Source organism: Prionailurus viverrinus, chromosome D4, assembly GCF_022837055.1.
Source record: "Prionailurus viverrinus isolate Anna chromosome D4, UM_Priviv_1.0, whole genome shotgun sequence".
NCBI classification, from domain to species: Eukaryota; Metazoa; Chordata; class Mammalia; order Carnivora; family Felidae; genus Prionailurus; species Prionailurus viverrinus.
Window position 1 is genome coordinate 14,501,715 of NC_062573.1, and position 26,321 is coordinate 14,528,035.

The following is a 26,321-nucleotide window of genomic DNA, read 5'->3' on the forward strand; positions in this document are numbered from 1 at the left end:
TACTTCACTGTCCAAAATCAAGACTGGTCACCAGCCGAGCAACTGTTCACTGCCTTTCCTGTCATCTCATTTCTCCTTACTTTTATGGGAGCACATCAGTTCAGGTGATGAGACTGTGGTATTTGTCACTTGTTTACCATTCTGTTCTGTTGACCGTCCTCTTAATCATCACGCGTACTGCACAGACTATCATTAGAGGGCTCTCCAGGGTAATCACTGTGGTTTTGCCGGATGTTACTCGGGCATGCACACGCAGCTTCTCTTAGGCCAATCCAGGGCACCGTTTGCAATACGTCCAGCCCTCAGAAAAACTGAAACGTTTCCTTCTTTTGTTAGCTCTGTTCTTCCAAGAACCCCCAGCACAGTTGCTCTCATGTGGCTGAGCTTTCCATCGTAATACTGCCAGTGGTCAGGACCGCTAGGGAGAAGCTGCAAACTCACAAGTTGACAGTGTTGAAGGCATTCAGTTTAAATTTTAAAAGATCCTTTTCTTTTAAAAAAAAAAAAAACCATACGTGTTTATCCTAGGAAAGTTAGAAAATGGACAGGGATACCATTTCTCACGTATCAGATTGGTAACATTTAATAGTAGGCTGTGGCTCTGTCCCCGACGTTTTCTCTCATAGCCCCGTTCTTGATAGTTGCGTGCAGGATAGATGTATCACAGTTTGCTTCCTCAAGCCCATTTCCCAGCATTTTATTTTTCCATTCTTTTGCAACTGGAAACAATCGGCAGTGAAGATCTCGTGGCAAAATTTTTGTAATTTTGCTGAATGCTTCCTAAGGACAGATTTCCGCAAGGGAATTCGTGGACCAGAGACGTATATTGAAGGCTTGATTTCAGTTTAATGCATGTTGAGGGTTAGCTCCCTTCCTGCCAGTTCAGTCAGCAGAGTGTGTGCGGTTGGGTCCTCACTTGGAGGCAAGGGACAGCCGTGTTTGAAGTGGCGTCATACTTTGTTACTATTCAGGCCAAGGTGACGGAAGAGTTAACAGCAGCCACCGCTCAAGTCTCTCGTCTGCAGCTGAAGGTGACCGCTCACCAGAAGAAGGAAGCGGAGCTGCAGATGCAGCTGACAGAAAGCTTGAAGGAGACAGACCTCCTCAAGGGCCAGCTCATCAAACTGCAGGCAGAGCTCTCAGGTGCGTCCTTGGTGGAGGGGCTGCGACGTTTGCCGTTTAAACTTCAGGAATGAAAGTGTGGGGCACCTAGGTGGCTCATTCAGAACAGCACGTGACTCTTGATCTCAGGGTCGTGAGTTCAAGCCTCACGCTGGGGGTAGAGTTTACTTAATAATAATAATAATAACAATAATTATTATTATTGTTATTATTGTAAAAAGGAATTTAACCGTGTCCTTCCTCCCCATCCATTTGTCATGACGCTCATGAAGTTTGCTTGGGAGGGACTGAGGCAAAAATGAAAGTAGGCCTGTATCAACCTACACGATTGCTTGACATAAAGGACAACTAAAGAATGGACTACCCATCTGGATGGACCAGCCGCCACTCTTCTACTTTGTTTGGGCCAGTGTTGCCTTCAGTGCCTTTGAGTTAATGGGTTCCTCTAACTCGTGACTCATTGGAAGTTTAAGGAAGAAATGCTTCCTGTGGCGGTTGCCTTCTTGTTAGAGGGTGGATTCCAGCCCTTCAGTCTGGCACTCGAGGCCTCTCCAGCTTGGCCTACTTCCTCTTATGTTGCTCAGTTCATCTTGTCTCTGGACATCCTAACCAGCCTGCTGCAGCTTCAGCCCATCCTGTGGTTCTTGTCTTGTTTTTCCTCCATGCTCTTCCCTGGACTTGGTGTGTCTGCTGTCACCAATGTTTCCCTCTAATTCTCCAAAATTTATTCTTTCAGAAACTTTTCTGGTTGTTTTCCTACAACATTTGATTTCCTTTAAAATTCTTTACTTCTAAGTACGTTATTCTGACATTATCAGAGTTAGCCTTAGATCAGCACGATTTACATGTCCGTGTTCCCTCCTAGAATACAAGCCTCTGGAGGACAAGGATGGTGTCTTGCTCATCTTCGCTAAGTCCTTTTCTCCAAGTTCGTGTTAGTTCAATGCCTGGCACAAAGGTGCTGCTCAAGACACGGGCCTTGAATAGAAGATTTGGGAAGCCCAGAGTGCTTCATGCACCTGATTCATGCACCTCGGTGTATAGGAACAAACGTGGAAGGCACAGATGGGACCGGGGGTGGGGCATAGCTGGAGCAGCAGCAGAACTGGGAAGAAGCAAAGTTTGCTTGCCTGGAAAGAGCTAAAAACACTGATGTCAGTCATTAGAGTGATACCTTGAAGATACACCCTTTCCCTTTTAGAGTGTCCCCCGGGTGCACCTGAGGGACAGTCTTAGATTTGAATGTTGTACAGATGTCTTCTTTTCTGCTTTGGTGATACCCTAGGATGGTTACTTCTAAAGCGCCATAAGGGTCTCAAAAGTTTTCCCAACAAATGTAACTTTGAGGTGTTACCTTTTTAAGAAATATTACAAATAGCTTTATTTGAACATTTATTTGATGTTTTATGTTTTATTTTTTATTTATTTTTTTTAACTTTTTTTTTTTTTCAACGTTTATTTATTTTTGGGACAGAGAGAGACAGAGCATGAACGGGGGAGGGGCAGAGAGAGAGGGAGACACAGAATCGGAAACAGGCTCCAGGCTCCGAGCCATCAGCCCAGAGCCTGACGCGGGGCTCGAACTCCGGGACCGCGAGATCGTGACCTGGCTGAAGTCGGACGCTTAACCGACTGCGCCACCCAGGCGCCCCTATTTATTTTTTTTAATATTTATTTATTTTTGAGAGACAGAGTGAGATGAAGTGAGACTGGGGGAGGGGCAGAGAGAGAGGGAGACACAGGATTGGAAACAAGCTCCAGGCTCTGAGCTGTCAGCACAGAGCCTGACGCGGGGCTCGAACCCACAGACTGTGAGATCATGACCTGAGCCGAAGTCAGACGCTCAACCGACTGAGCCACCCAGGCGCCCCTTTATTATTTTTTTTAAAGAGAGAGTGTGAGCTGGTCGGGAGGGTGGGGGGGGTGGGGAGAGAGAGAGAGAGAGAGAGAGAGAGAGAGAATCTTAAGCAGGTTCCACACTTAGCACAGAACCCAACACAAGGCTCCATCCATGACCCTAGGATCATGACCTGAGCTGAAATCAAGAGACTGAATGAGCCACCCAGCCACCCCTGTCTGATTTTTTTTTTAATGTTTATTTATTTTTGAAAGAGAGAGAGAGGCAGTCTGCAAGTGGGTGAGGGGCAGAGAGAGAGGGAGACAACAGAATCCAGACGGAAGCAGGCTCCAGGCTCTGGGCGGTCAGCACAGAGTCTGATACGGGGCTCAAACCCATCAACTGTGAGATCATGACCTGAGCCAGAATCGATCGCTTAACTGACTGAGCTACCCAGGTACCCCCCTGTTTGATGCTTTAAAAGCAAACTCTTGGTAGAATGTCCCAACTACCAAGAAGGTTGGGAGTATCTTACCCGGCGATGAGACAGGGCCTGGACTAAAGCTAAATAAAGATCAGTTCAGTGTGTGGAGCCGATGACTGAAAGAGGATTGTGGCAGTGATACATGTCGCCAGTGGTTTCGGACTGCTTCAAATGTTTCCTTTCAATTTTGTGTGTGGAGAAGGTGACACACACGCAGAGAAATGAGCATGGGTCGGCGAGGGAGTTGGTTCGTGACCCGATACACCTTTTGCTGGTCAGTGAGTTGGTGCCAAAGGGAGTGAGAGGAAGGCGCTCACGGGGTTGAATTGGGAGACCTTGGGGTGCGGTTTGGAGGAGCGGCTGGGATGCCCCTGGTTGTGCGGCTAGTAGTCTCTTTGTCGTTATATCCCAGAGCTCCAGGAAACCTCTGAGCGAGCACAGTCCAAATTCAAAAGTGAAAAGCAAAGCCGGAGACAACTGGAGCTCAAGGTGACCTCCCTGGAGGAGGAGCTGGCAGATCTTAGAGCTGAGAAGGAATCTCTGGAAAAGGTGAGTTCTACAACTAAAGTTTCTCTGTTGGACCCAGGTGGCCAGGATCAGCTTTTAATAAACATTTTTATTTTCCTTTAAATATTAACAGTAGCATGTGTTCATTGTAACAAATACAAATAAGACAGAAGTATAAAATCAAAAATAAAATTTATCTTGTTTTCCTCTCCAATCTCAAGCGTTAGAGATAACAACTGTAAACAACGCATAATTATCCGTGCAGGTTGTTTTCTGTGTGTATAAAACATATGTACACCTGCACTTACACATACATATATGTACACGGATCATTTTGTAACGATAAGATAATCATGCTTAATGCTTTTTTTTTTTTTTTTTTTACATCCTGGACATTGTACTACTAAGAATGAGAACTTTCTCATTCGTTTTAATTACAGCATAGTAGTCTAGTCTGCTGTGAGGTTATACCGTAATTTATTCATCTGTTGATGGATATTTATATTTCTGTTTTTTCACAATTTCAGGCATTGCTGCTGTAGACATCCTTGTATTATATAGTTATTTTTTGTGAATTTATTTTTGAGCATTTCCATAACCTTGATTGCTTGAATTAGAATTGCTAGATCACAGGAAATGCTACACATCTAAAGTTTTAAAATGCACATTGCCAGATTATTTTCAAAGAAGGGTATGCTGGCTTACATTTCCAGCATTGTGGAAGCCCGTTTCTCTATATTCTTTCCACCTCGGCTTATGTCAGTTTTTCTAATACTCATAGTCTGATAGGTGCAGTATGCTGTCTTGTTTTAACATGTATTTTTGTTAGTAGTAAAGCTTTCATATATTTAATACCTATTTGTTTTTCTTCTGTAAATTTTCTTTTTAATGTCCTTTGCTCTCTTTTCCTGTTGTAATATTAGTTTGATTTATAAACACTACTGAGGGTGTTCATCCTTTGTCACTCAGAGATGTTACAAATATTATTTAGTATTTGTAGTATCTTTTGTTGTGTTAAAATTTTAAGGTCAGCCTAAACTAGCCCCATTGAACAAAATGGGAACATTCCTGGTTTTTTCCTCTGTTCTGGAACAGTTTAAATATGAAAAGAACAAACTGTTTCTGACATTTCTACGAAACTCTTTAGTAAGGGCTTTGTGGCCTGGTTCCTTTTTAGGGGATAAATCTTGGTTTTCATTTTCAGTTTCTTCTGATTTTATCAGTTTTTTTTTTTTTTAACCTAATTCCTTCTGATTTTTGGGGGGGCTGTTTTAGTTTTTCATTGTTACAGATACCACTACAGTGACCACCCTTGTAACACAGTTTTTGTGGACATGATTTATTGCTTCCTTAAGATAAATGGTAATTTGTGAGATTCCTGGGTGCGTATATTTTGAAATTCCTTTCACAGGACTGCTAAATTGCCATCCAAAGAGAGAATATCTATTTATTTTCCTACTAGCAGGTATGAAAGTGTCCACTTCCCTATGCTCTTACACTGTTAAGATATTCACCATCTCTTAATAGAATTGTAGATAAAACCATTCTTGTTTTCCTTTCTTCTTGTCACAATTTTTCTTGTCCAGTAGCTGAGAATGTTAAATATAGAAGGAAAATTAAATTTAACGTTGAATTGTTTCCAGAAGGACCCAGCAGGGTCCAAAACTACCACCAATATCAACACCTTCTGCATTGATCCTCGGTCAAACAGCTAGAGCTGACGATGGTTCTCTTATTCCTAAGAACCTCTCTGAAAGGAAAAAGAAGTCTGCTCAAGAGCGCTGTCGGGCCGAGGAGGAGATCGATGAAATCCGTAAGTCCTACCAGGAGGAACTGGACAAGCTTCGGCAGCTCTTGAAAAAGGCTCGGGTGTCCACAGACCAAGCAGCTGCAGAGCAGGTAACGGGAAACTGACGCACTTGGAAATAGGCCTTCAGGTACATGATCGTCCTTGGAAAAAAGGGATTTACTTGGGTAAATCAGGCAGGGAAGCCCGGGAGAGTGGCAGGGCACACCTGGATCTATAGTCCATTTGACAGAGACCTTTCTCCTTATAAGTTCATAAATTCATATTTGTGCGTCTAACTGTTGAGTGAATTGGTGCCCTCAGTTTGGTCACCTCTGGGAACTTTGACAAAACTGTTTCTTCTGAACCTGTAAGGTTTAGGGCCCAGATTCTGAAAAGTATGATCACGTCACGGTCCTGTCCTCTCGCAACCTTGCTGGGCAGTCACACCTTTATCTGGTTGGAGTAGTTTTTAGACTCCCGACAGCCAATGACATCTGCATCCCTACGTTTACAAAGTACATTTACTTTGAAAGTAATCAAGGTCTTTCGAATAGTTGTGTTCCTATCAAGTCTGGGCTGTTAGCTTATTCTTTTTGCCTAATGAAAGATGGGCTTCCCTGGCTGTGACGGCTCTCGCCCGGGATGCGGTCGTTCCATTCTCTTGGCAGCTGTCTCTCGTACAGGCTGAGCTGCAGACCCAGTGGGAAGCAAAATGTGAACACCTTTTGGCCTCTGCCAAGGATGAACACCTGCTGCAATACCAGGAAGTGTGTGCGCAGAGAGACGCCAGCCAGCAGGAGCTGCTCCGCCTTCAGGAAAAGGTAGGTGTTTCTCCTGGGCCAGACAGCTTAGCACAGTTAATGTGAGGTGAACACGTGGAGTCTCGTAAATTCTTTTGAACCTAAAAGATGTTACCAGCTTGAAAACCAAAACCAAACCACACTTGCTCAATTCTCCGGTCTGTCAGTAGTCTTACTGATTTGGGATGACAGGTCTGTGACCTCGAGAGAGAAAAGGCAGCACTAGTGTTCTGGAAGGTGTTTAATTCCATTATTTGGTCATTTATGACGCAAATCTTTATTGACTGCCAGTTGGACTCCAGACACCGTTAGGGAAAGGGCTTACAAAGAACTCTGCCCTCGAGAATCTCACAGTCAAGAAAGGGAGACAGAGAGACACAGATCAGCACTGAGTGCTGTGAGGCGCAGAAGAGGAAGTGCCTAAGGGAGCAGAGCCAAGAAGGACAAGTGGCCTCGGGAAGGTGAAGAAGGCGGCAGAACACCCTGGGCGGAAGCACACAGATGGGATGGGGTGTGGGTATGGTAGACTCATTGGCATGAAAATGACAGAGCTAGAAGATGGTTTAGGGTCTTGGTATGAAAGTCCCCACGTCTGGAGGTCACTGTCCACCCTTACAGTATCTAGTTGAAAATCTTGGACCCACGGGTGATGAAGGCAGTCTTGCAGGTGAATAGGCTGCTTCTAATGACTGGTGTTTATATGTCTGTGTCCCTGGACTTACATCCCCCCTTTTCTCATCATGCTCTTGACCTGGTTAGAACAGTGCGAGTGGCCTTACTGGGGAAGCAGAGACGAAATTGCGAGTTGAGGCTGAGTGATGAGGAAACAGAATGCCCTGAGTCAGCAGGCCTGGGGTGGGCGGGGCGTATGGACACCAGCAGACCTTCCTGAGGTTAACACTGATGCTTAGGATGGTTCTGGTCCTCCTGGGTGTCCTGACTTGGATCTGGCAGTGCAGGCTCCCGAGGCCATGGCCACGGTCTGGTTGTTTTGCAGTGTCTAGCCCTCCAGGCCCAGGTCACAGCCCTGACAGAGCAAAATGAACAGCACACCAAAGACCTGGAGAACAAGTCCCAAATGTCTGGGGTTGCAGCTGCTGCCACTGACCCCTCAGAGAAGGTGAGTATTTCGAAGAAGCAGCCCAGGTCGTATCAGGGGATTGATGAGCGTAGCAGGTATTCAGAAAGAATGTGGCCAATGTGTTGTGTTGATAGCTTTATTTTCTGCCTTCAGTGATAGACCACTTGTTTGACTTAAGTAAAAATTAACCCCTTGGAGCCCGTCACTTTGGTGGCAAAGCCCAGAGGGCCCTATCCTGAGGTTTTGACAGATAAGGGAAGTGCCTCTAATTCACAAGAGTGAGGAGCGTGCCCAGCATCTGGTACCACTAATCCTCATAGCCCACGGCAGCTCCGGTGGTGGCCATGGTGGGAAGAAGCAGCAATAAATGCTATTTAAGCAGTTGTGGGCACACGTGCCACAGCTCGCCTGTCCCTGGTAGCCCTTCCATCCAACACGGTTCCTTATTTAACATCGTTCTCCACAGTGACAGCCTTCGGCGTCTCAGTTCGTGACCAGCTGTGTTGTCTGGTTCCAGGAGGCTTCATTTCAGCCCTCCAAACGCCTCTCTAGAGCTGACATGCGTCCCTTGATCACTCCATTCTGGCAGCATACAAGTTTTGTTTCGCTCTCCTCACGTCTTCACACAGGTCAAGAAGATCATGAACCAGGTGTTCCAGTCTTTGCGGGGAGAGTTCGAGCTGGAGGAATCTTACAATGGCAGGGCCGTTCTGGGGACCATCATGAACACCATCAAGGTGTGGCCGGCTGTTGATTGTTTCACTGAAGCGGGTATCTTGTTGCTTAAGTACCTTCCAAGGGATCATAAATTTCAAAGGTATTCCAGACTGTTCATCAATAATTAGGATAATTGGAGTGACTTTTATCTGGATACATAAGGGCAGCCTCCTGTGAGAGGAAGAGGCAAAGTCATTTGAGCTGCATGAGTAGTTGTGTAAACAGGGACCAGGGACGGAAGTGATAGGAATGCCTGCTGTTTTCCTCTTAGCGGTCATCTCCTCCTCCTTGACTTTTGAACAGATGGTGACTCTTCAGCTGTTAAACCAACATGAGCAAGACAAGGGACAGAGCAGCAGTGAAGAAGAGGAGGAGGAGAAAGAAGAGCGGCCTCGGCAACCTTCAGTCTCAGGCAGTGCTGAACTGCCTCCAGCGCCCCTGAGCGGGGAGATGCAGGGGTCCCCCTCACTGTCACCGGAGCAGGCAGTCCAGGAGGCTGTCCCCCCACCTCCTTGGGTCCTCTCCACTCCCGAGGAAGAGGTACAGGGAAAGGAAGGGGAGCCCTCAGAAGCAGAGGCGCTCTCAGAGATAGAAGAGGGGTCCCTCTCACCTGAACTGACTTGTGGCCCCTCCCAGAGAGCTCTGGGGCCTCCGACTTCCGTTCCCCCTATGCCTCCGGGCCCTGTACTTGTGGACTCTGAGTGCGAGGAGACACTTGCCAGCCCATTGGAAAATCCCTGTGTTGAGGAGCCAGAAAGCACTGCGAGACTGTCCCTGACTTCACACCTCTTGAAGGGGGACCCACTAGCCTCGGGGTCCGAAAGTCCAGGAGAAGAGCCTCAGCCTCCAGAGCTCAAGAAAGACGAGGATGTCACTAGCTCCGCTGTTCCCTATAGGGAGCCAGGGGGCACAGAGGCGGGTTCTCCAGCTGTTGGAGCAGCAGGCGCACCCAACCACTGTTCTCAGCACACCGGGTATGTCTGCCTCAGCAGAGTTTCCAGAACAAGGCGGCTGCATGTGGAGGTTGCCGCTGGTTTTTCTAGGGCTGATAACGCATCCTCAGAGGTGGACTGTCTGATTCACTTATTCATTCAGTCATGTATGTGAGAGGCTCTGTGGTTGGCACTGTGATAGGGTGGTAGGCAAGGCAGATTTGGTTCTTGAGTTAAGGAGCTTATAGTCTAGTGGGGAAGACACAAATATTTATGTATTATAAAAGTATGATAAGTGCTTAAAAAAAGAAATTCTCTATTATTATAATAGAGAATAAAGGGGGAATTATTCTACTTTAGATAGAGAGGTTAGGGAAGGATTCTGAGAATGCAATTTTTAAACTGGGACCTAAAGAATGGAAAGGAGCCTTCAATGCCAGGAGTGGGAGGAAGAGACTGCAGAAAGCAGGAACCGCACGTGCAAGGGCCCTGTGGTAGAAAGGGACATGACACAAGGAACTAAAGAAGGCACAGTAAGTAGGAGAGTGGTGTTAACCTGAGATTGGAGAATAAAGTAGGGACCGAGTCATGTGAGATTTTGTATCACTCTTAGAAGTTTGGACTTTAAGTACCATGAAAAGTTACTAAAGGGATTTAAGCAAAAAAGTGACACGGCCTGATATATTCGTTTTAAAAGATCACGCTGGCTGTAGGTTATGAAGGGAGTCAGGAGTGCCAGAGGCTAGCATGGAGGCGGGAGGAGTTCCTGGGTGGTCATCACAGCTGTTGAATTCTTTCCTCGTGTGGGCGCCGTGGGCTGGAACAGGAACAGCAACATTGTCTGTGACTTGATTTTCTTGATTTTTCCTTCAGTCTCTCTGGGGATGAAGAAGATGAACTATTTAAAGGGGCAGCTCTGAAAGTTTCAAGGCCCAAAGCACAGCCTGACGAGGAGGATGAAGATGAGGTGGTAAGGAAATCCCAGACACTGCCGAGTCCTCCCGCCACTACCTGGGGGCCCTTCCCCGCTGGCCCTGAGAAGAGGACCGGAGTCTGTGGGTGGCCCACGCCCTGGGCTCTGTGTGCAGCGCCCTGTGGGAGCAGGCTTGGGGCTGGGAGGGGGCAGCTCTGTAAGCAGAGGGGGGATGGGCAGATACCACTTTACTCCTGAAAAAGGATCACGATCTCCGTCCATGTGGGAATGGTTTCTACTGTCAGTGAAGGAAGTTGTGCTGCTCAGTCCTGCCTTAAAACGCTACAGCCTCAGGTTCCCTCAGGTCTGCTCAGAGACCATGTGCATTATACAACCTGAAGGGACTTGGAAGGTCTTGTCTTGCATCCTTATTCATAGAGAAACTGAGGCTCCAAAAGGTGGTTTACCTAAAGCCACAGAGGGAATTAGTGGCAGAGCTGGGCTCCTCCTGAACTGGGCACCTGAGCCTTTCTGCTTCCCCAGCCTGCTTTCCAAGCTGCTGTCTTGTTTTGTCACCACAACACCCAGGGTAGAAAGCAGCCTCACTCTACAGAGCTCCAGGGTGGCGGCCGGAAGCAGCTTGCCCGTGCAGCCTGTCCCCACTCTGCAACGCCAGGCTGTCACTAGGACATTCAGCTGCTCTGATGGGAATGTCACTAGAGGAGGCGTGGATGGAGAACACACACCAGCCTCAGGCTCAGACTGTCCCAAGGACAGAAACGTGCGGTGACTGGGGGCACATTTTCTCCCCTCACATGTCAGCCAGAGTGGGCTTTGCCTTTGGCCAGAACCAAGGCAGAGCAAGGAGCTGGCTTGCATCGACCAAAACCTTTCCCTCCTGCCTGTGCCCCTGCGGGACACGCACCATTTCCTCCTGTTAGCCTTCAACAATTACATTTCCATTCAGGAATTCTGCATATGAATTCTGCACTTAAAAATAAGAACGAAAAACCAATTGAGTATCCCAAGTGGCTGCCCTAAATATAGTTGGAGTGTTTAATTAGCAGTATATTATTGGTATTACTATGAATACTATCAAGTTAATTCCTATTTCCGGGGTACTCTGAAAACCTCACAGACATTCTCATTGAATCCGCTACTAATCCAGTGAGGTAGGCACTTTTATCCTGTTCTATAGGAAAGAGGACTGAGGCTCAGCAAGTTTAAATAACATGCTCAGGGTTATCACGCTGGTAAATGGAGAGCCGGAATAGAACAGAAGCAGTGAGGCACATTTTTATTCACTACTGTCAGAGCGTAGAGATCACCTAGTTGATGCCCAGAGAGAGGCACAAGGTCTGTTAGTTGGTGGTGGAGATGGGATCAGCCCAGGCACCCCTGACCACATCATGCTGCCTTCTGTTTGGCCGGCCCTGTGAAGACTGACCCTGGGCCAGGGTAGCTCAGAGCAGAAAGTATCTTAGTAGGGGGTGGTCTGTGCGTGCCTTTCTCCAGCATCAATCCCTGCTTGCCCCATGGGACCTGGTCCCCACCAAGCCAGAAGAAAAGGCCAGGAGCTCAAGTCATGAAAAGTAGGGAACTTCCTCCATAGCCCGTTAATCCCCCTTTTCCTACTACCCGGGTGGAGGAAGCGAGGGAAGGGCCAGTGAGATCAAGGGTGCGGGGGCCGTGGCCCTGTGCTCCTGGGCTTTCTTCATCTCTTGGCTTCTCCACTTGGTAATGTGGCCACGCCGCTGAACTCAACTCTCTCTCAAATGGCGGGGTCACATCTAGAAACAGACAGGCCACCATGGGCCACAGCAATGTTTTTTCGGATAGAGCTGTATTCTTTCCAGCCTCCCTTCATCTTCCTGCATCTTCTCTCTCCCCTTAGGGCTGCTCTGCTTCTCTCTTTCTTCCTCCTGCTCCCATCTCTCCCCTATCGACCCTGCTTTTCCCACACGAAATGTGTAAGTCACTGCATGAGAAGAAACCTGTCAAATCAATACATGTGTTTCACAAATAAATGACCAAATTAGCCAAACAAAGTTGGTCTTCTTGTGTCTGTGTTGGAAGATTGCCTCCCTTCTCTGCCTGCTTGTCTCAGCTTTATCTGGAAGCCCAGGTTTGATGGCCTCGGGGTTAGTCCTTTCAGTAAAACCGTAACCAACACCCTCCTTTCCAACCTGGAGCCGGGAACGGGTGTCAGTTCACTTCCCCTCACACAGGCGGGAAGGCCGTCTGGTGCAGGGACAAGTGAGGACTGACTACTCTTTCCTGTTTTGGCAGAGCTTGAAGGGACGCCCGCCCCCGACACCCCTTTTTGGAGATGATGACGATGATGATGACATTGACTGGCTGGGATGAAGCCCCAGGAAACCGGTGCAAAGGTTTCTCTACCGCCCCTTCCCTAAGCGCGATTTTGCACAGCCAGCCCTGGGTCTAGACGAGCCACAGGGGGAGGTGAAGGTGAGCGTTCTGAGGACAGCGGTGCAGATATCCGAGTTCCCCAGCTTCTGAGCGCCCCGCCCAGCTGGTCCGAGAGGAGCGTGAGCCTGTCTTCACAACGTTGGGGTCCTGCCTCAGTGTCCCGTTGGGAGGAAAGGCTGGTGGGTAGCCTCCAGCCAGTCACCTACAAGAGTCCTGTCCTCTTGTGAGCTTTTTAGTCTCTTCACTAACTCAGACTGATCTGCCTCCCGATGCTCAACCGTGCACCAGCAACAGAACCTGTCGCCTCGGGTGAGGTCTCCCTGGTGGAACCCAGGGTGGATTACACTGTCTAAACCCCGGTTCGGTTAACAGCCTTGCCTGCAGTCCTGGGACATGTATCTTTTCTCTGCCTTAAGTCTGATACAAGAGGTCAATGAATATTTGAAATTAACCAAACTCAAATAAATGTCTGCAATGGAACTCGACACAAGCTCTTGGGGAGAAATCGAATTTGGTGCTAAGGCAGGCCGTGCTCCTCTCTGGGAATCTCAGGGTAAGAGTTGTAACAGACCTGGGTTGGTTAACATGCACAAAAGCATTATGACATACTCCCTGGGTACCCCGGAACTCAGGCTTTCCAGGAATGTCCCCACTCTGCTGTCCCCATTCGTCCCAGCCGTTGAAGGCTTGGGGCATCGTGGTTATCTGAGAACCCGTCATTTCGTTCTCTTGATCTGGCACACTCAGTCTTGCACCCTAGGAAGCCGTGGACAGAAGGTGGGAGGGTCCAAACGCTGCATTATCATTCATCATGGCACCTGAGGGACTGATTCTCCTCCCCCCCCCTTTTTTAAGTTTATTTATTTTGAGAGGGGGAGGGAAGGCAGGGTGGCGAGAGAGGGAGAAAGAATCCCAAGTAGCCTCTACACTCAGTGCAGAGCCCGGTGTGGGGCTCGATCTCACGACTGACATCATGACCTGAGCCAAACTTAAGAATCAGATGCTTAACCAACTGAGCCACCCAGGCATCCCTGATTCTTCTCTTTGAGAGCAGCTTCCTTTCCCTGTGGACTCAGGGCCAGGGCAAATGCCTAGAAGAGTAGTGAGAAAATATACGTGGTCATTTTACTTCTTCCAAAGACCATGCAACCAGTCTTCAAAAAGAATAATTTTAACAAAAACGTTCCCTGGTTTAAAATGTTTGTAAGATAGGCTCCTGAATTCCCATGGTCTGACACCATCCTTTGTGAAGACAGATCTTGTGTGAGCTTGTCTGCCATAAGTGGGGCTGGGCAACAGAACTACCACTGACTCAGCTCTGTTGTTGAGTGCTTTATACAGACTGTCTCATCTCCATGGCCCTTGCAGAAGACACTGTTACCCCATTTTATAGAGACTGAGGTTTCGAGGTAAATTAATTTGTCCAAGGTCACATAGCTATGAAGCAAGAGGACGAGAATTCAGATCCTGGCCAGCCTATTCTAGAGCCTGGACTCTGGTCCACCATGGTGGCGACCATCACTGCGTTGAGGGAAGAGGGCAGTGGTGCTTGTAAGAAATACAGACTCCTGGGCCCCATCCCAGATCTCCTGGAACAGAATCTCTGGACTGTTGTGGTAAAATACACAGCACGGACTTTTCAGTCCCCACAGTCTACATACAGTCAGCCTCGTGCCACTGGGCATCATGTGGTCCTAGCCAGTTACTCTCTTAGCCTCCCCCTCATCTGTGCGGATGAGCAGATTCGGGCCAGGCTGCCTGGCCCTGCCTCCTAGCTCTGCCACTCACAGTGCTCAGCTTCCTCTTTTCTAAGACAGACAGATTTCCTACCTTGTTGTGAAGGTTAAATTAGTTAATACTGTAAAGTGCTTAGGACACTGGCACGTACAAAGCTAGGTGTCTGTTAAATTTTTAAAAATTCAGGTTAGTGAAGGTGCTATCTTTTGTGACTTGGCCCTGAAGAATGTCCACATGCTTAGTCTACCTAGCTTCTCTAGAGCATAGATTTTCTAAAAGCCCTCTGTGCTGTTCAGGCCCCACACACCTTTAGAGGCTATATCAAACCAAAGAGGTTGCCAGTCACCCATGGAAGTGCTCATCTCAGCAGTGCCCAGGGGAGGGAGCCTTAGCCGCTCAGCACGGATAACTGGATACGTTGAGGCTGCATCAGCGAGACCGCACTGGACACTGGAAACCTTCCATCCGTCATGACACAGAACAGCCTTCCAGTTTCCTGCTGAGGTGTGGAGGTTGCACTGGTCAATATTGAAGGCGGCACGTACTTTCTGTTGCTGTTGTCACTGTAAATTAAAGAGGGGGGTTTGATGTATTTTTGCTTCTGGCCTAGGGAGAGAAGGTGCTTTGCAGTCTGTGTGACAAAGCGTTGTTTTTCTCACGGCACAGCCCCCAGTCAGTATTTGGTGTGTGAGCATAAGAATGACTGTCGGCTCGGCTAAGGTTGTGGGGTGTCTGCCTGAGGGCGTGGCGTTTCAGGGCTGGCTTCCCTGAGCACAGAGTTGTCTTCATAGCAGGTGCACAGACTCAGTCTCAGCTCCTGCTGAGTTATAAGGGGGGGGAGGGGGGGCGGCGTGTGCTTGCTGTCTCAGTGAGGAGAAACACAAGAATGGTCACACGTTGTTTAAAATATATATATTTATTAAAATGTATATTTCTTTTTTAATCCCCAAAGCTTAAGACCGTCTTTCATCTAGCCCGTGAGGTACTTGAACGCAGACATTACAGTATACAGCAGTGATTTTCCCTCCCTGGGTCTCTTATTTCCTTTTTCTGTAACGTGAACTACCTGGAGAGTTCCATCTAAGTCTACAAATGTAATGCTTTGGTTTGATTGCTTATCACGTCTTCGGTCAGCAACCCCCGTGGCTTACCCACTATTTCAAGTGAATGAAATCATGTTTCCCCACCAGATGATTATGGCTGAGCAGGAAGTAATAAATAGAGAACGTTAAGTATTGAATATTCAGTGCAGTTCTCCGTTCTGCTAAAAGAAGGATCCGGATCAAAGGAGGCACTGGAGCCAAAGTGCCCCAGACACCTCAAGCCCTTAGACTGTCTTCCTCCCGCAGGCAGTGCTGTCTGATGGGAGAAGCTCCCTATCCAGAGGATAAGTCCAGCTCCTCTGCCTTTAATCTGCTGTCACTCATTCTCCCCACAAGAAAGAGAAACAGTTCCCAGCAGAAGTTGCTGTCCATCATGAATAACATGAAGTCATTTCATTAAAAATTTTGTCTTGTATTAATGTGCAAAATTGCCAACCAGGGGTTCAGTGGGGAAAATGAAAAATCTTAGTTTGTTCTCATGATCCACAGCAGGGGACAAACTTTATGTGTCCCAAAGGCAGAAAGGTGAGAAAAAGGAGCCAGTGTGGTCTCTATCCCTCAGACAGAAGAGGTCAGGAAGGCCAGTGGAAGATGCTCCTCTACATAAGGCACAAATCACGAGAGCAGAAGGTATACAGCTTCCATGACCTTCGTCACCCAGAACCCATCTCCCTGTCTTGAAGATCTTTGGAAATTCTTAATTTTTGAGTCGCAGAAATAAGTCCTCATGGGCTCAGCAACCCTGTCCCCAGGTTCTGGTCTCTCCACTCTCCCTCGGGCCACAGAAGCCTTACTAAGGTACAAAATGACCGTGCCCAGGCCCTGTGCATGATGGCTGAAGACAGAGGTAGCTGCGGTGGCCTCCGAACTCCAGGCAGCAAGTGCCGGCTTCAGCCGAAAGTCTCCAAGAGCTGGGAGCGAGGAGAGGAACCGCCATCAGAAGAAACGGAAGACATGGGGCTGGAATTTCAATGTCTGGAAGAGGGGGCCCCAGCTCTCTCTAGCCCTCGGTGCCCGCAGAGCCCTCACCAGCTAAACCATGCTGAGAAGTGGGTAGGCTAGGTAGTATCCTACAGCAGAGCCAAGGATCACGCCGAAGAAAATCCAGGTGTTGTAGGACATGACAGCCAGCATCATGAAGTAGCCTATGACCACCTGAACGACATGGATTAGCGACTGGCCAAAGTGACAGAAAAACCACCTAGATGAAAAGGAGAGCCATGTTAATGTTGGTAATGAGCTGGAAGCAGGAAGTAGAAAGAGCAGCTGAGTTACAGGACCAGCTTATTTGTAATTTGTATGCTTCACCCAGAAGAGATTTCTTTTCAAAGAGCTCTATGAGAAACCACTGACGGGACAGGGCCTTGTACAAGGAGCCTTGGATAATCACTTCTTTACTACATTTAGCTCTGAGCTTCCTGGCATCCTAGGCAAAAGGGAAAATGAGACATGTATTCTGTCATGTCTGATAAAGGATAATACAAACTCATCAATCAGTAAAGCAGATTTTTTTTTTCCTTCTGAATCTACTGTGGGAGGCAATACTACAATGGAAAGAACATGAGCTTTGGTGGCAGATCAGCTCCTGGCTCTGTCACTTAACACAAATAACTTAACCTCTCTGAACTGAAATTTCCTCATCAGGGAAACAGGAATAAGAACGCCTCCCTTGCAGGGTGGGTGTGTATAGTAGAGATGCCCGTGTAAGGAGCAGGCAGGCTCCTGACGCACGGCTGGAGCTGGAGAGAGGGCAGAACTGGGACCCTACGGGACTGCCTTATCAAACCGGGATGGGGAGGAGGGGGAGGAGGGAGGAGGGAGGAGGGGGCTCCCTGACCCAGATGGATCCACCGCTGACAGCAATTCTTAGTACTTGTGTAGGGACGGCTGCAGATTCCATCCTGGGTTTGGAAACCTTAGTGACCTAAGAAACTGCTGAGATTTGGAGGGGGGGCCGGGTGGACACCCGTATTGCTAGGCAGAGGCCTGCACAGAGTTCTGAAGGTCTGAGCCTCCCAAGTGGCTGTTCACAGCTCTGGCTTGGGCATCAGGTGTCCTCACTACTTACGGTAAGCACTTCGGCAAGTTTTGTTCCTTGGGCCTCGATGTGCTTTCTGTGAAGTGGGACTAATGCCCTGTGGGCCCAGCCTGTCTCTCAGGGTGACTGTGAGTAGTACTCTGCCGTTCCCCGCACACTGTGCCTGTTACCTGAGGCGGGCTCTGCTGACCGGGGCCGAGTCTGAGGCTGAAGAATCCCGGTCTGTCTCCTCAGTGAGCTGCTGGCTGGAGAGGACGGACACACTCACTACAGCCTGGTGGAGCAGCTTGGCTTTGCCAACCTTGATGCTTTCATACAACACGGCCAGGAACAGGACCACCAGCACGGAAAGGGCCATGCCTGTCAAACGAAGCCGAGTTGCAGAGACCGGGCCGGGCAAGCCGTGGTCACCTTCTGGCAGCTTCCCCTGGGGCCTGGGGTAGGTGGCAAGAGACCACCTCCACCCATTCCCTCTGAATCCATCCCATCTGCCTCTCTCACATCTTCTCCCCCTGCCGTGGGCTCAGAACTTCACTGTCTCTTTCCCTCTCCAGCTCTTTCTTGGAAGGGTTGGCCTATCGGGGTATGGCTTTGAGGTCAGGAAGAGAAGCCCTCTGGGAAAGGTAGGGTCCTAGGGTGAAGAAGACACATGCCACCGCCCCCAGCTGCTCCCCCTGCAGGGGTCACAAGTCTCTGTCAAGACTGCTTTTTTTTTCTTTTTTTGAGAGAAGGCACAAGCAGGGGAGGGGCAGAGAGCGAATCCCAAGCAGGCTCCGCGCCCAGCGCAGAGCACAATGTGGGACTGTATCTCACGACCTCAAGATCACCGCCTGAGCCGAAATCACAAGTCAGACACTCAATAGGCTGAGCCATCCAGGCGTCCCCTGTCATGACTTCTTGTTAAGGGAAGAGCATGTACAGTGAGGTTCCGTTTATGAGTATGTACATAGAAAAGTCTGGAAGAAGGGAGATTCAGCAAAGGAGTCGTAATCATCTTAGCAAATTAGGATATAAGAGATTTATTTTAGAGAGAATGAGTGGGGGAGGGACAAAGGGAGTGGGGGAGAGAGAACCCCAAGCAGGCTCCATGCTCAGTGCAGAGCCCGACATGGGGCTTGATCTCATGACCCTGGGATCATGACCTGAGCTGAAATCAAGAGTCAGACAGTCAACCGACTGAGCCATCCAGGCACCCCAGGATATAAGAGAGTTTTATTTTCTTCTCACCTAACTTCCCAAAGTTTCTACTGTGTTTATTGCTTGTATAATAGTGGGGGGGGGGGGGAACCAGTAAGTTATTTTATGGAAAACATTAAGTGCTTACTAGGGCTGCTGTGTAAAATTAGCTGCTAATTGCTACTTTGGTTTTACAAGACAAGAGGAGGGATACTAAATGGTCCAGCTATAGTTATTTTATTGGGCTCCCAGGAGGAGATCATCTACAAAAGATGCAGGTTATTTAAAATATAAAATTACGTGTAATTACATGCATATGGTACAAATTCAACTGGTGCAAAAGGGTATACAATGAAAGGTTAGTCTTCCTCCCAGCCCAGTCCCTAAAACCCCAGTCGTCTCCCTGGAGCGTTTTCCTCCATAGCTTTCCAGGGATCCTCGCTGTCAATATAAGCCTTTGAACGACAGCATCCTGTCTGTGCATATTCTTCTGCATCTGACGTCGCCATCCAAGTACACCTTGTACAGAGGTTCCCCTTAGTTCACACGGATCTGCCTTATTTCTGGGGTTTCATAGTGTCTGTGATAGAGTCTATTTTCCAAAGACGGCCACCTCACCCTATCCCTGCCAATGTGCTCTGCTTACAATGTCAGCATCCTGCCATCAAGTGGTGGGGTCCATGCCCCCCACCCTTTAGGCTGAGAGGACCTTTGTGACTTCCTCACCCAATATAGGTGGAAGTGAGGCTCTGTGACTTCCAAGGCTGGGTCTTAAAAATCCCGTGCACTTCCACCTCGTTCTCTTGACACACTCGCTCCTTGGAACCCAGCTGCCCTGCCACAGGAAACCGGGGGGCCATAGGAGACGCCACACGGAGGGCTTCGGCCAACAACCTCCGCTGAGGTCCTCGCTGACAGCCGACAGCGAGCGGTCGACTGGAACATGAGGAGGTCTTCAGGAGGACTCCAGTCCCAGCCACTGTCTGACTGCACCTGCCTGAGAGGCTTTGAGGGGGACAGCCTGGCAGAGCACAGTCGACTCAGAGCCTTGAGAAGGGGTACTACAGACTGGGATCCCCGGCATCAAGGCATGATCATGATTTATTTGATCGACGCCTGCAAGGATGGGCATGTGGGCCACTTTCATTCTACTTTTAAATTTTTTTTTTTTTTAACGTTTATTTATTTTTGGGACAGAGAGAGACAGAGCATGAATGGGGGAGGGGCAGAGAGAGGGAGACACAGAATTGGAAACAGGCTCCAGGCTCTGAGCCATCAGCCCAGAGCCTGACGCGGGGCTCGAACTCACGGACCGCGAGATCGTGACCTGGCTGAAGTCGGACGCTTAACCGACTGCGCCACCCAGGCGCCCCTCATTCTACTTTTAAAATGCAGTTATTGAAGCTGAACTAGAACTCCATCATGAATTCGGGCCCAGCTCTGCCTTTTCAAGTCAAAGCCCTATCCTTCTCTTGTAAACTGGTGTCTCGTCTAAAGCCCAACCAGCAGCGGCTGCTCTGGGTTTCTGAACTGACGCTGGGCATGCTATGAAGGAGGTGCTAGGAGACAAGACACCTCGATCTACTTCTGGCTCTGAGGTTTACTCGCTGTGTGACCCTGGATGAGTCTCTTTCCCTCTCTGGGCTTCAGTTCCTTCTCTTGTAGTAGAGGCAAAAGCTGTATCCTTGGCCTCTCTCTGGGCCTTTGTGACAGTGAGAAAACGGTGCCTTTTGGGATCTGAAAAGCAGTGTTTGCAAATGGAATTATAAATGCAAAGTTCCTGCTCAATTGTAATGTAAGAGGAGTCAGGCCCTTACATTTGAGCCCACTTAAACGTCCACAGAGCGTAAAGAGAACCCAGGCTGTCCACTGCCTAGAACTACCAGGCTTTCCAAGCTACAAGCCTAGGCTTCTCAATTCTTACCTGCAGGACTGTGGACATTCCAGAAATCAAACAGAAGCACCACCTCATTGGAGAAAATGAAATGCATCTGAAAGAGAAGGGAATCTGCATTACAGGGGGCTTAGGGCAGTGGAAGTCATGGCCCCTAATGCTCTCCAGCAGCCTCCCTTAAAGGCCCAGAGGAGCGAGGTCACTGGTCTTAAGTGCAGGAAGGGACGTTAGCTGTCCCCAGGACCAACTTGAGGCCAGGCCGGGCAGGGACGCACCCAAGGCCCCACAGCAGGTGCACAGCAGAGCTATCACGGAGCTGGTCCTGCTCCGGGTGGAAGTGAGGTGTGGGGACTACCACACAGGTCGGTGTTGTCAGGTCACGCTGAGATGTCCCCTCTGTGCCCTCCAAACCCAGTGGGGAAGCACCGGACTGTGGAACGGCTGCCTCTCTTACCCTGAGCCCTAGCCATTCTGTTCCAGCCATGTGTATCCTGGAGGGGCCAATGCCGCCATCTCCACTCTGTGCTCCACATCCGTCTGCTCATTTAACATTAAACATTTGGTGACCCCATTCTGTGCCCAGCATTCTGGACAAAGGTTAACATCTCTGCCCTCGATGAGCTCTCCACCTCGCAGAAAGAAGGAAGGCAGAAGCACAGACCACGCAGTCGCCATCTGAGTGCCCTTCTCAAAGAGCGCCTTGCCCATCCTGTGTCGGCGGGGGCATCAAGGGTTCTTTATACATAATCTCAGTTCACAACAGCCCTGTGTGTGACAGGGACAATTAGGCCCATCTCATGGAAAGGAAACTTGGGGAAACTAGCCTCAGAGGAGTTAAGTAATCTGCTGAAGGTGCCAAGGCTAGGAAGTTGGCAGAGTGGAGATTCTAAGCCGGGTCTAGCTGGATGCCAAGCCAGGATTCCAGGATGCTATGCTCCCCTCGATCACCAAGAAAGGAGGACAAGAAGGGAGCCAGGTGGCGATTCTCAATACCCACACCAGGCTTAATGACTGTGTTCGGCAACATTAAAGCCGGAGGGATCAATATTAGTCCACCGTCTCAGGAAAAGGAAGGTCCTCTCTCATCACCGGGTAAGTAGGACCTCAGTCCACAGCAGCGGCTCTGCAAATACCGTCAGGGCTCCGCCAGCTAAGGGGACCCTGGCTGAGTGGGATCAGATGACAGAAGCTTTGCCTTCTAAGGCAAGTATTAGAATCCCCAAATGTCAGAGCTAGAGTGTCCTTAGAGAGTTTCTTTTATTGTGATATAATTAACATGTAACTCTATATTAGTTTCAGGTGTACAACATGATTCACTATTTGTATATATTGTGAAATGATCAGCTAGTAAGACTAGCTTAACATCCATTACTGCTCAGTTACAAATTTTCTTCTTGTGGTGAGAATTTTTAAGATCTACTCTCCCAGCAACTCTTAAATATACAATACAGTAGTATTAACTATAGTCACCATGCTGGGCATCACTTTTTTTTTCTCTCAAAGGGTTTTTTTTTTTAGTCCCCTGGCTTTCAACTCTGTTTTGTTTTGGTGTGTGTGTGTGTGTGTGTGTGTGTGTGTGTGTGTGTGTGTGTTTTGCCAGGGATCACTGGCAAATAAAATCTTCCTTGTAACTCCACCATATAAAACCTGGGGTTCTGAGTGAGGAGGGGAGAGGGGTCCGAGCTCTGCAGAAACTCAGTGTGAAAAACACTGATCTGGTCCCACTTGGCCCCTCTCTACCTCCATCTCATTCCCAGATGGGGAAAATGAGTCCCAGCAGGGGAAGGGATTTGCCCAAGACCACATAACAGGAAAAGGGAAACCTAGGAATCATATAAAAATCATGTTGAAGAATTCTGAGATAAAATTTTATCTCAGATAAAAGCTTTTTATCCCCCTAATGGGAAAGGGGTACCTGCTTAATGTAAAAAGCTGAAACAGTACCAAAAAGAAAGTATAAATCATTTTCAATCCTACCAGCCAGACATCCCTTGTTAAGATTTCAAAAAGCATATACGTTGACTTGACAAAATGTTCACAAAAGATGGACATATGAAAACAAACAAGTACCAATCGTCCTGTGAGACTCCATTTACACTGGAGTTACGCTCATTCAGCTTCAACAGAAGCCTTGGGCACCATCTCTGCGTTGGGAGCAGAGGGGGTATTGCACCATATGCCCCCTCTCTGGGTTCACTTAATAAAGCGGTTGGCATGACTGGAATGTCCCCAACGGCTAGTCAGTCAGAGAAGTTCCCTAACTGGCTTCCTTCTATCATCCTTGGGCCTGGGCCAGCGCGCTCAGGAGCCTCAAACAACTTTTGCTGTGGATTTGAACACCCACAAAGCAATAAATGTAATTCAGCTGACAAACAATGATTTTCGTTTTGCTAGGGATGCAGATGCTGGAGATACGGAGACAAACGAGACAAGTCCTTGGCCCTCACAGAACTAACCATCCATCAGGGGAGAGGGAAGGGAAGAGATCATTACAACAGGTGTATGTAGTTCAGTGCAAGGGAGGCACAGAGGATGCTTCCTGGGGGTGCTGGGGATTAAGCCCCCTGGGGAGGTACCTAACCCAGCCAGGAAGACAGATGGCTTGGACATCTGAAGCAGGGGGTGGGGGGGGGGAGGGGGGGCGTGCGCAGGAGGCAGCCAGGGGGAAGACGGAGTTTAGTATGTTCCAAGCTGGAAGTGCCCGGAGAGTGGGTCCACCTACTGGGGAGTGAAGAATCGGGGGAAGACAAAGCCTCGCCTACCCTTGCCTTTTCAACCGGAGAACAAGACTCAAATCAGCAATACTCTGAGTTGGGGCTACATTTTTCAGTGAAACAGGGCCCCGTGGTCAGATATGCATGAGGCAGCGCCCTACCCTCGTTTCCCCACTTGGGTGGAATCTCAGCCTCCAGACCCCAAGTCTAACTTATCTGTGCCTTATTCAGGGCCCCACCCTGGGCAGGGAGAGGCTGTGGTGAATAAGAGAGCAATCATGGACTTGTTTTCTTTACGTTCTCATCTGCGGTTACTTACACTTTGAGAAGCGCTCTCTCATTTATAAACCCAAGAGTTCAGCGGGGAGCTTATGTCCCTGTCCTGTGCTGCCCAGCTCCGGAGCTTTTCACAAACTCTTCCCCTCTATTTCCCCTTTTAGAAACCCAGTAGGAGGTGGGGGGTGAGCCTTCGACTAAGTGACCAGTGTTGGCTTCCTGTATCTTCAATTCTATGACATTCTTCGTGGGATGTATTATGATTTCTTCGAAGACCAAAGAGTCTGGCAAGCTGTCATTCTCTCCCAGGTGAACTCCACCTAAAAAAAATAGTCTGAAATGCCACTTCCTACCCAAATGTAGGGAAGATGGAAAGTAGCTGGGTCTGGGGTTTTTTTCCCCCCAGAGATTCAGACCACAGGCTAGCCGCGACAGAGAGCCCCCCACCCGCACCCCCGGGCGTGTTCTCGGTGCGTGAAGTGCACCGGGCCTTAAGCTCCTGATGGGGGCCTTCTCGGAATCTCCGCCAAGTCACTGCCCCCAGGGCAGGGAACCCTCGGCCAAGTCCGTCTTCACCCACCGCGCCTCCACCGCTCGTCCGGTCCGGCCGGACTGACTCCCAGCGGGAGGCACAAATAAGAGAAAACCCCAAAGCAAAGCCACCGCCAGCTCCCCCTCCCGCGTCCCCCCAAGGCTCGCTCCCGGCCAAGGGGCGACGGGCACTCGAGGGTCCCGCCCGGGCCACCCGCCCCGCGTCGTCGCTGTCGGCGGAGCCTGCACTCACCTTCGAGGTGAGCGCGCCGAGCGGGCGCCGCAGCCGCTGCTACTCACTCGGGGCTCCCAGCTCCGAGTCCGTCCAGCCTCCGCCGCCGCGGTCGCGACCCGGGCGGCGCGGTCACATGTCGGGGTGAGGCGGGCGCGCGGGTGCCTGGGAGTTGTGGTCCCCACGTGAGGCCTCATTCCGGGCGGCCTGGGGCGCACCCACGGGTCCCCGAGCCGGCGGCGCGCCAGCCGGAGTCGCCAGCGCAGCGGGGGCTCCGTCCTGCGCACCGTTTGGCTCCTTATCCAGTTTTGCACTTGACCTGTCTTTGCAATTATCATTTAAAAAGTTTATTGCTCTTCTAATAACGCGAGCAAATCTTTACACGAGTGAAAAATTATAAATTCTATGGGCCAAATAGCAACAAATCAGGAGTAAATTAAATTATGCCCTCGGCTTTTAAATGTGGCTGCTCTTTTTCTATCTTTTCCAATCTGTTAAGCAAAAAAGACACACAGTTTTAATTTTAACTTGTATTTATTTGATTACTAGGATGGTAAACTTTTTTCTTATTGGTATCTCTGTTTGTGTATTGTCTGCCCATTTTATCCATCCAATTTTTCGAGGTGCAGGGAATTTTCTGGGGGATGAGTGACCTTTAACAGTATTTCATTTTTTTAATGTTTATTTATTTTTAAGAGAGAGAGAGAGTGCAAGTGGGGGAGGTGGAGAGAGAGAGAGGGAGACACAGAATCCAAAGCAGGCTCCAGGTTCTGAGCTGTCAGCACAGAACCTGACGCAGGGCTCAAACCCATCAACCATGAGATCATGACCCGAGCTGAAGTCAGACGCTTAACTAACTGAGCCACCCAGGCGCCCTCATTTTTAAATACACAGTTGTCCAGTGGGAAAAAGGAAACCTCAGAGAAATCTTACCAGAGACAGTAATAGTAGAGGACTTGAGCCTGGAGTGTGATCTCAGTTCAAATCCTGAGCCAGCAAGTATTGGCTTTGGGACCTCAGGCAAAAGGTATTGTGTTTCTGAGCCTCAGTTTCCTGGTCAATAAAATGAAAATAATAACAGAATCTATGTCATAGGGATGTTCTAAGGCTTAAATGAAGCCTCGTGTGTTAAATTTTCAGTACAGAACCTGGTTATGGGAGCTTGCTCAATAAATGGTAGCTCTTGTCGTCATTAGCACAGATATTTCTGGAGAGGAAGCAGATCGCCAAAGGTCAAGACACTTGCTCAGGGTCAGGCAGCTTGTAAGAGCCTCAGTCTGAAGGACAGTGGGGGTTAGAGGGATGTCAGGGATCAGGTCAGCCTCAGGGAAAGAATATGGGACTGACATCATGAGGGGGTCTGGGAGGGAGCCCTGCTGAGGGGAATGCACTGGTCCATGGAGGAAGCTCATGGATATTCTTGAAGCATCTGGGTTGCAAGAGCTTGGGAGGGATTTGGAGATTTGGGTGTAATTTTTCACCTCCCTGGGCCTCACCTGGGAAACAGGAGTAAGAAGACTTGACCAGTCTTCTTGAGACTTGAGACTTGAGACTTGAGACTTCTTGAGAGAAGCAGGCTCTCTCATGCGTTCCCTTAGCCCACACCTCCATCCCCCCGTAGAAGAACTGACAACACAGCTTTATTCATTTGACTGTTTTTGTTGGCTTTGTCACAATCCGGTGACCTTCACACTTAGTTCTAACTTCCTCGTGTGTGTTATGGCTATAACACTCTAGCCCTGAAGTTCTAAAGTGCCCCTTTTCTTTCTGAGCCATCAGAGACTCCCCTCCTCCAGACCCCGGGCAGAGAGTCTGGTGCCAACCACAGAACCCCAGCTCATAAGATTCCACCACAGCCAGTCAAGCCTTGGTCCACAGCCAAGAGATTGTTTCTGGATTCTATATTTTGACAGTCCTCTCCTCCTGAGGAACAACAAAGATTCTGCCCTTGTCTTTTCCAGCACATTCCTAGAGCCCCCAGACAGAATCCTCAGTCAGGAAAGATGAC

The 26,321-nt window shown here is 49.0% G+C and overlaps 2 protein-coding genes across 5 annotated transcripts in view; one reads left to right on the forward strand and one right to left on the reverse strand.

The window, feature by feature from the left end:
- Positions 1-13,097, forward strand: part of FKBP15 (FKBP prolyl isomerase family member 15) — a 58,183-nt gene extending 45,086 nt beyond the window's left edge. For 3 of the 4 annotated variants that reach the window (XM_047829581.1, XM_047829583.1, XM_047829584.1), the window contains 9 exons: positions 972-1,143; positions 3,856-3,992; positions 5,694-5,849; positions 6,408-6,560; positions 7,537-7,659; positions 8,250-8,357; positions 8,641-9,311; positions 10,143-10,239; positions 12,472-13,097. In XM_047829581.1, coding sequence (XP_047685537.1) covers positions 972-1,143; positions 3,856-3,992; positions 5,694-5,849; positions 6,408-6,560; positions 7,537-7,659; positions 8,250-8,357; positions 8,641-9,311; positions 10,143-10,239; positions 12,472-12,549 — 1,695 coding nt within the window. In that variant the 3' untranslated portion in view covers positions 12,550-13,097. The remainder of the gene's footprint in view (positions 1-971; positions 1,144-3,855; positions 3,993-5,693; positions 5,850-6,407; positions 6,561-7,536; positions 7,660-8,249; positions 8,358-8,640; positions 9,312-10,142; positions 10,240-12,471) is intronic. The other variant, XM_047829582.1, reaches the window with a different exon arrangement.
- Positions 13,098-15,246: 2,149 nt separating this feature from the next.
- On the reverse strand, positions 15,247-24,450 carry SLC31A2 (solute carrier family 31 member 2). The gene is made up of 4 exons (XM_047829586.1): positions 24,335-24,450; positions 20,591-20,657; positions 17,661-17,850; positions 15,247-16,653 (listed from the first exon to the last, which is right to left on the reverse strand). The coding sequence occupies exons 2-4, from the start codon at positions 20,655-20,657 to the stop codon at positions 16,485-16,487; spliced, it is 426 nt and encodes a 141-aa protein (XP_047685542.1). The 5' UTR covers positions 24,335-24,450; the 3' UTR covers positions 15,247-16,484.
- Between the last annotated feature and the right edge of the window lie 1,871 nt (positions 24,451-26,321).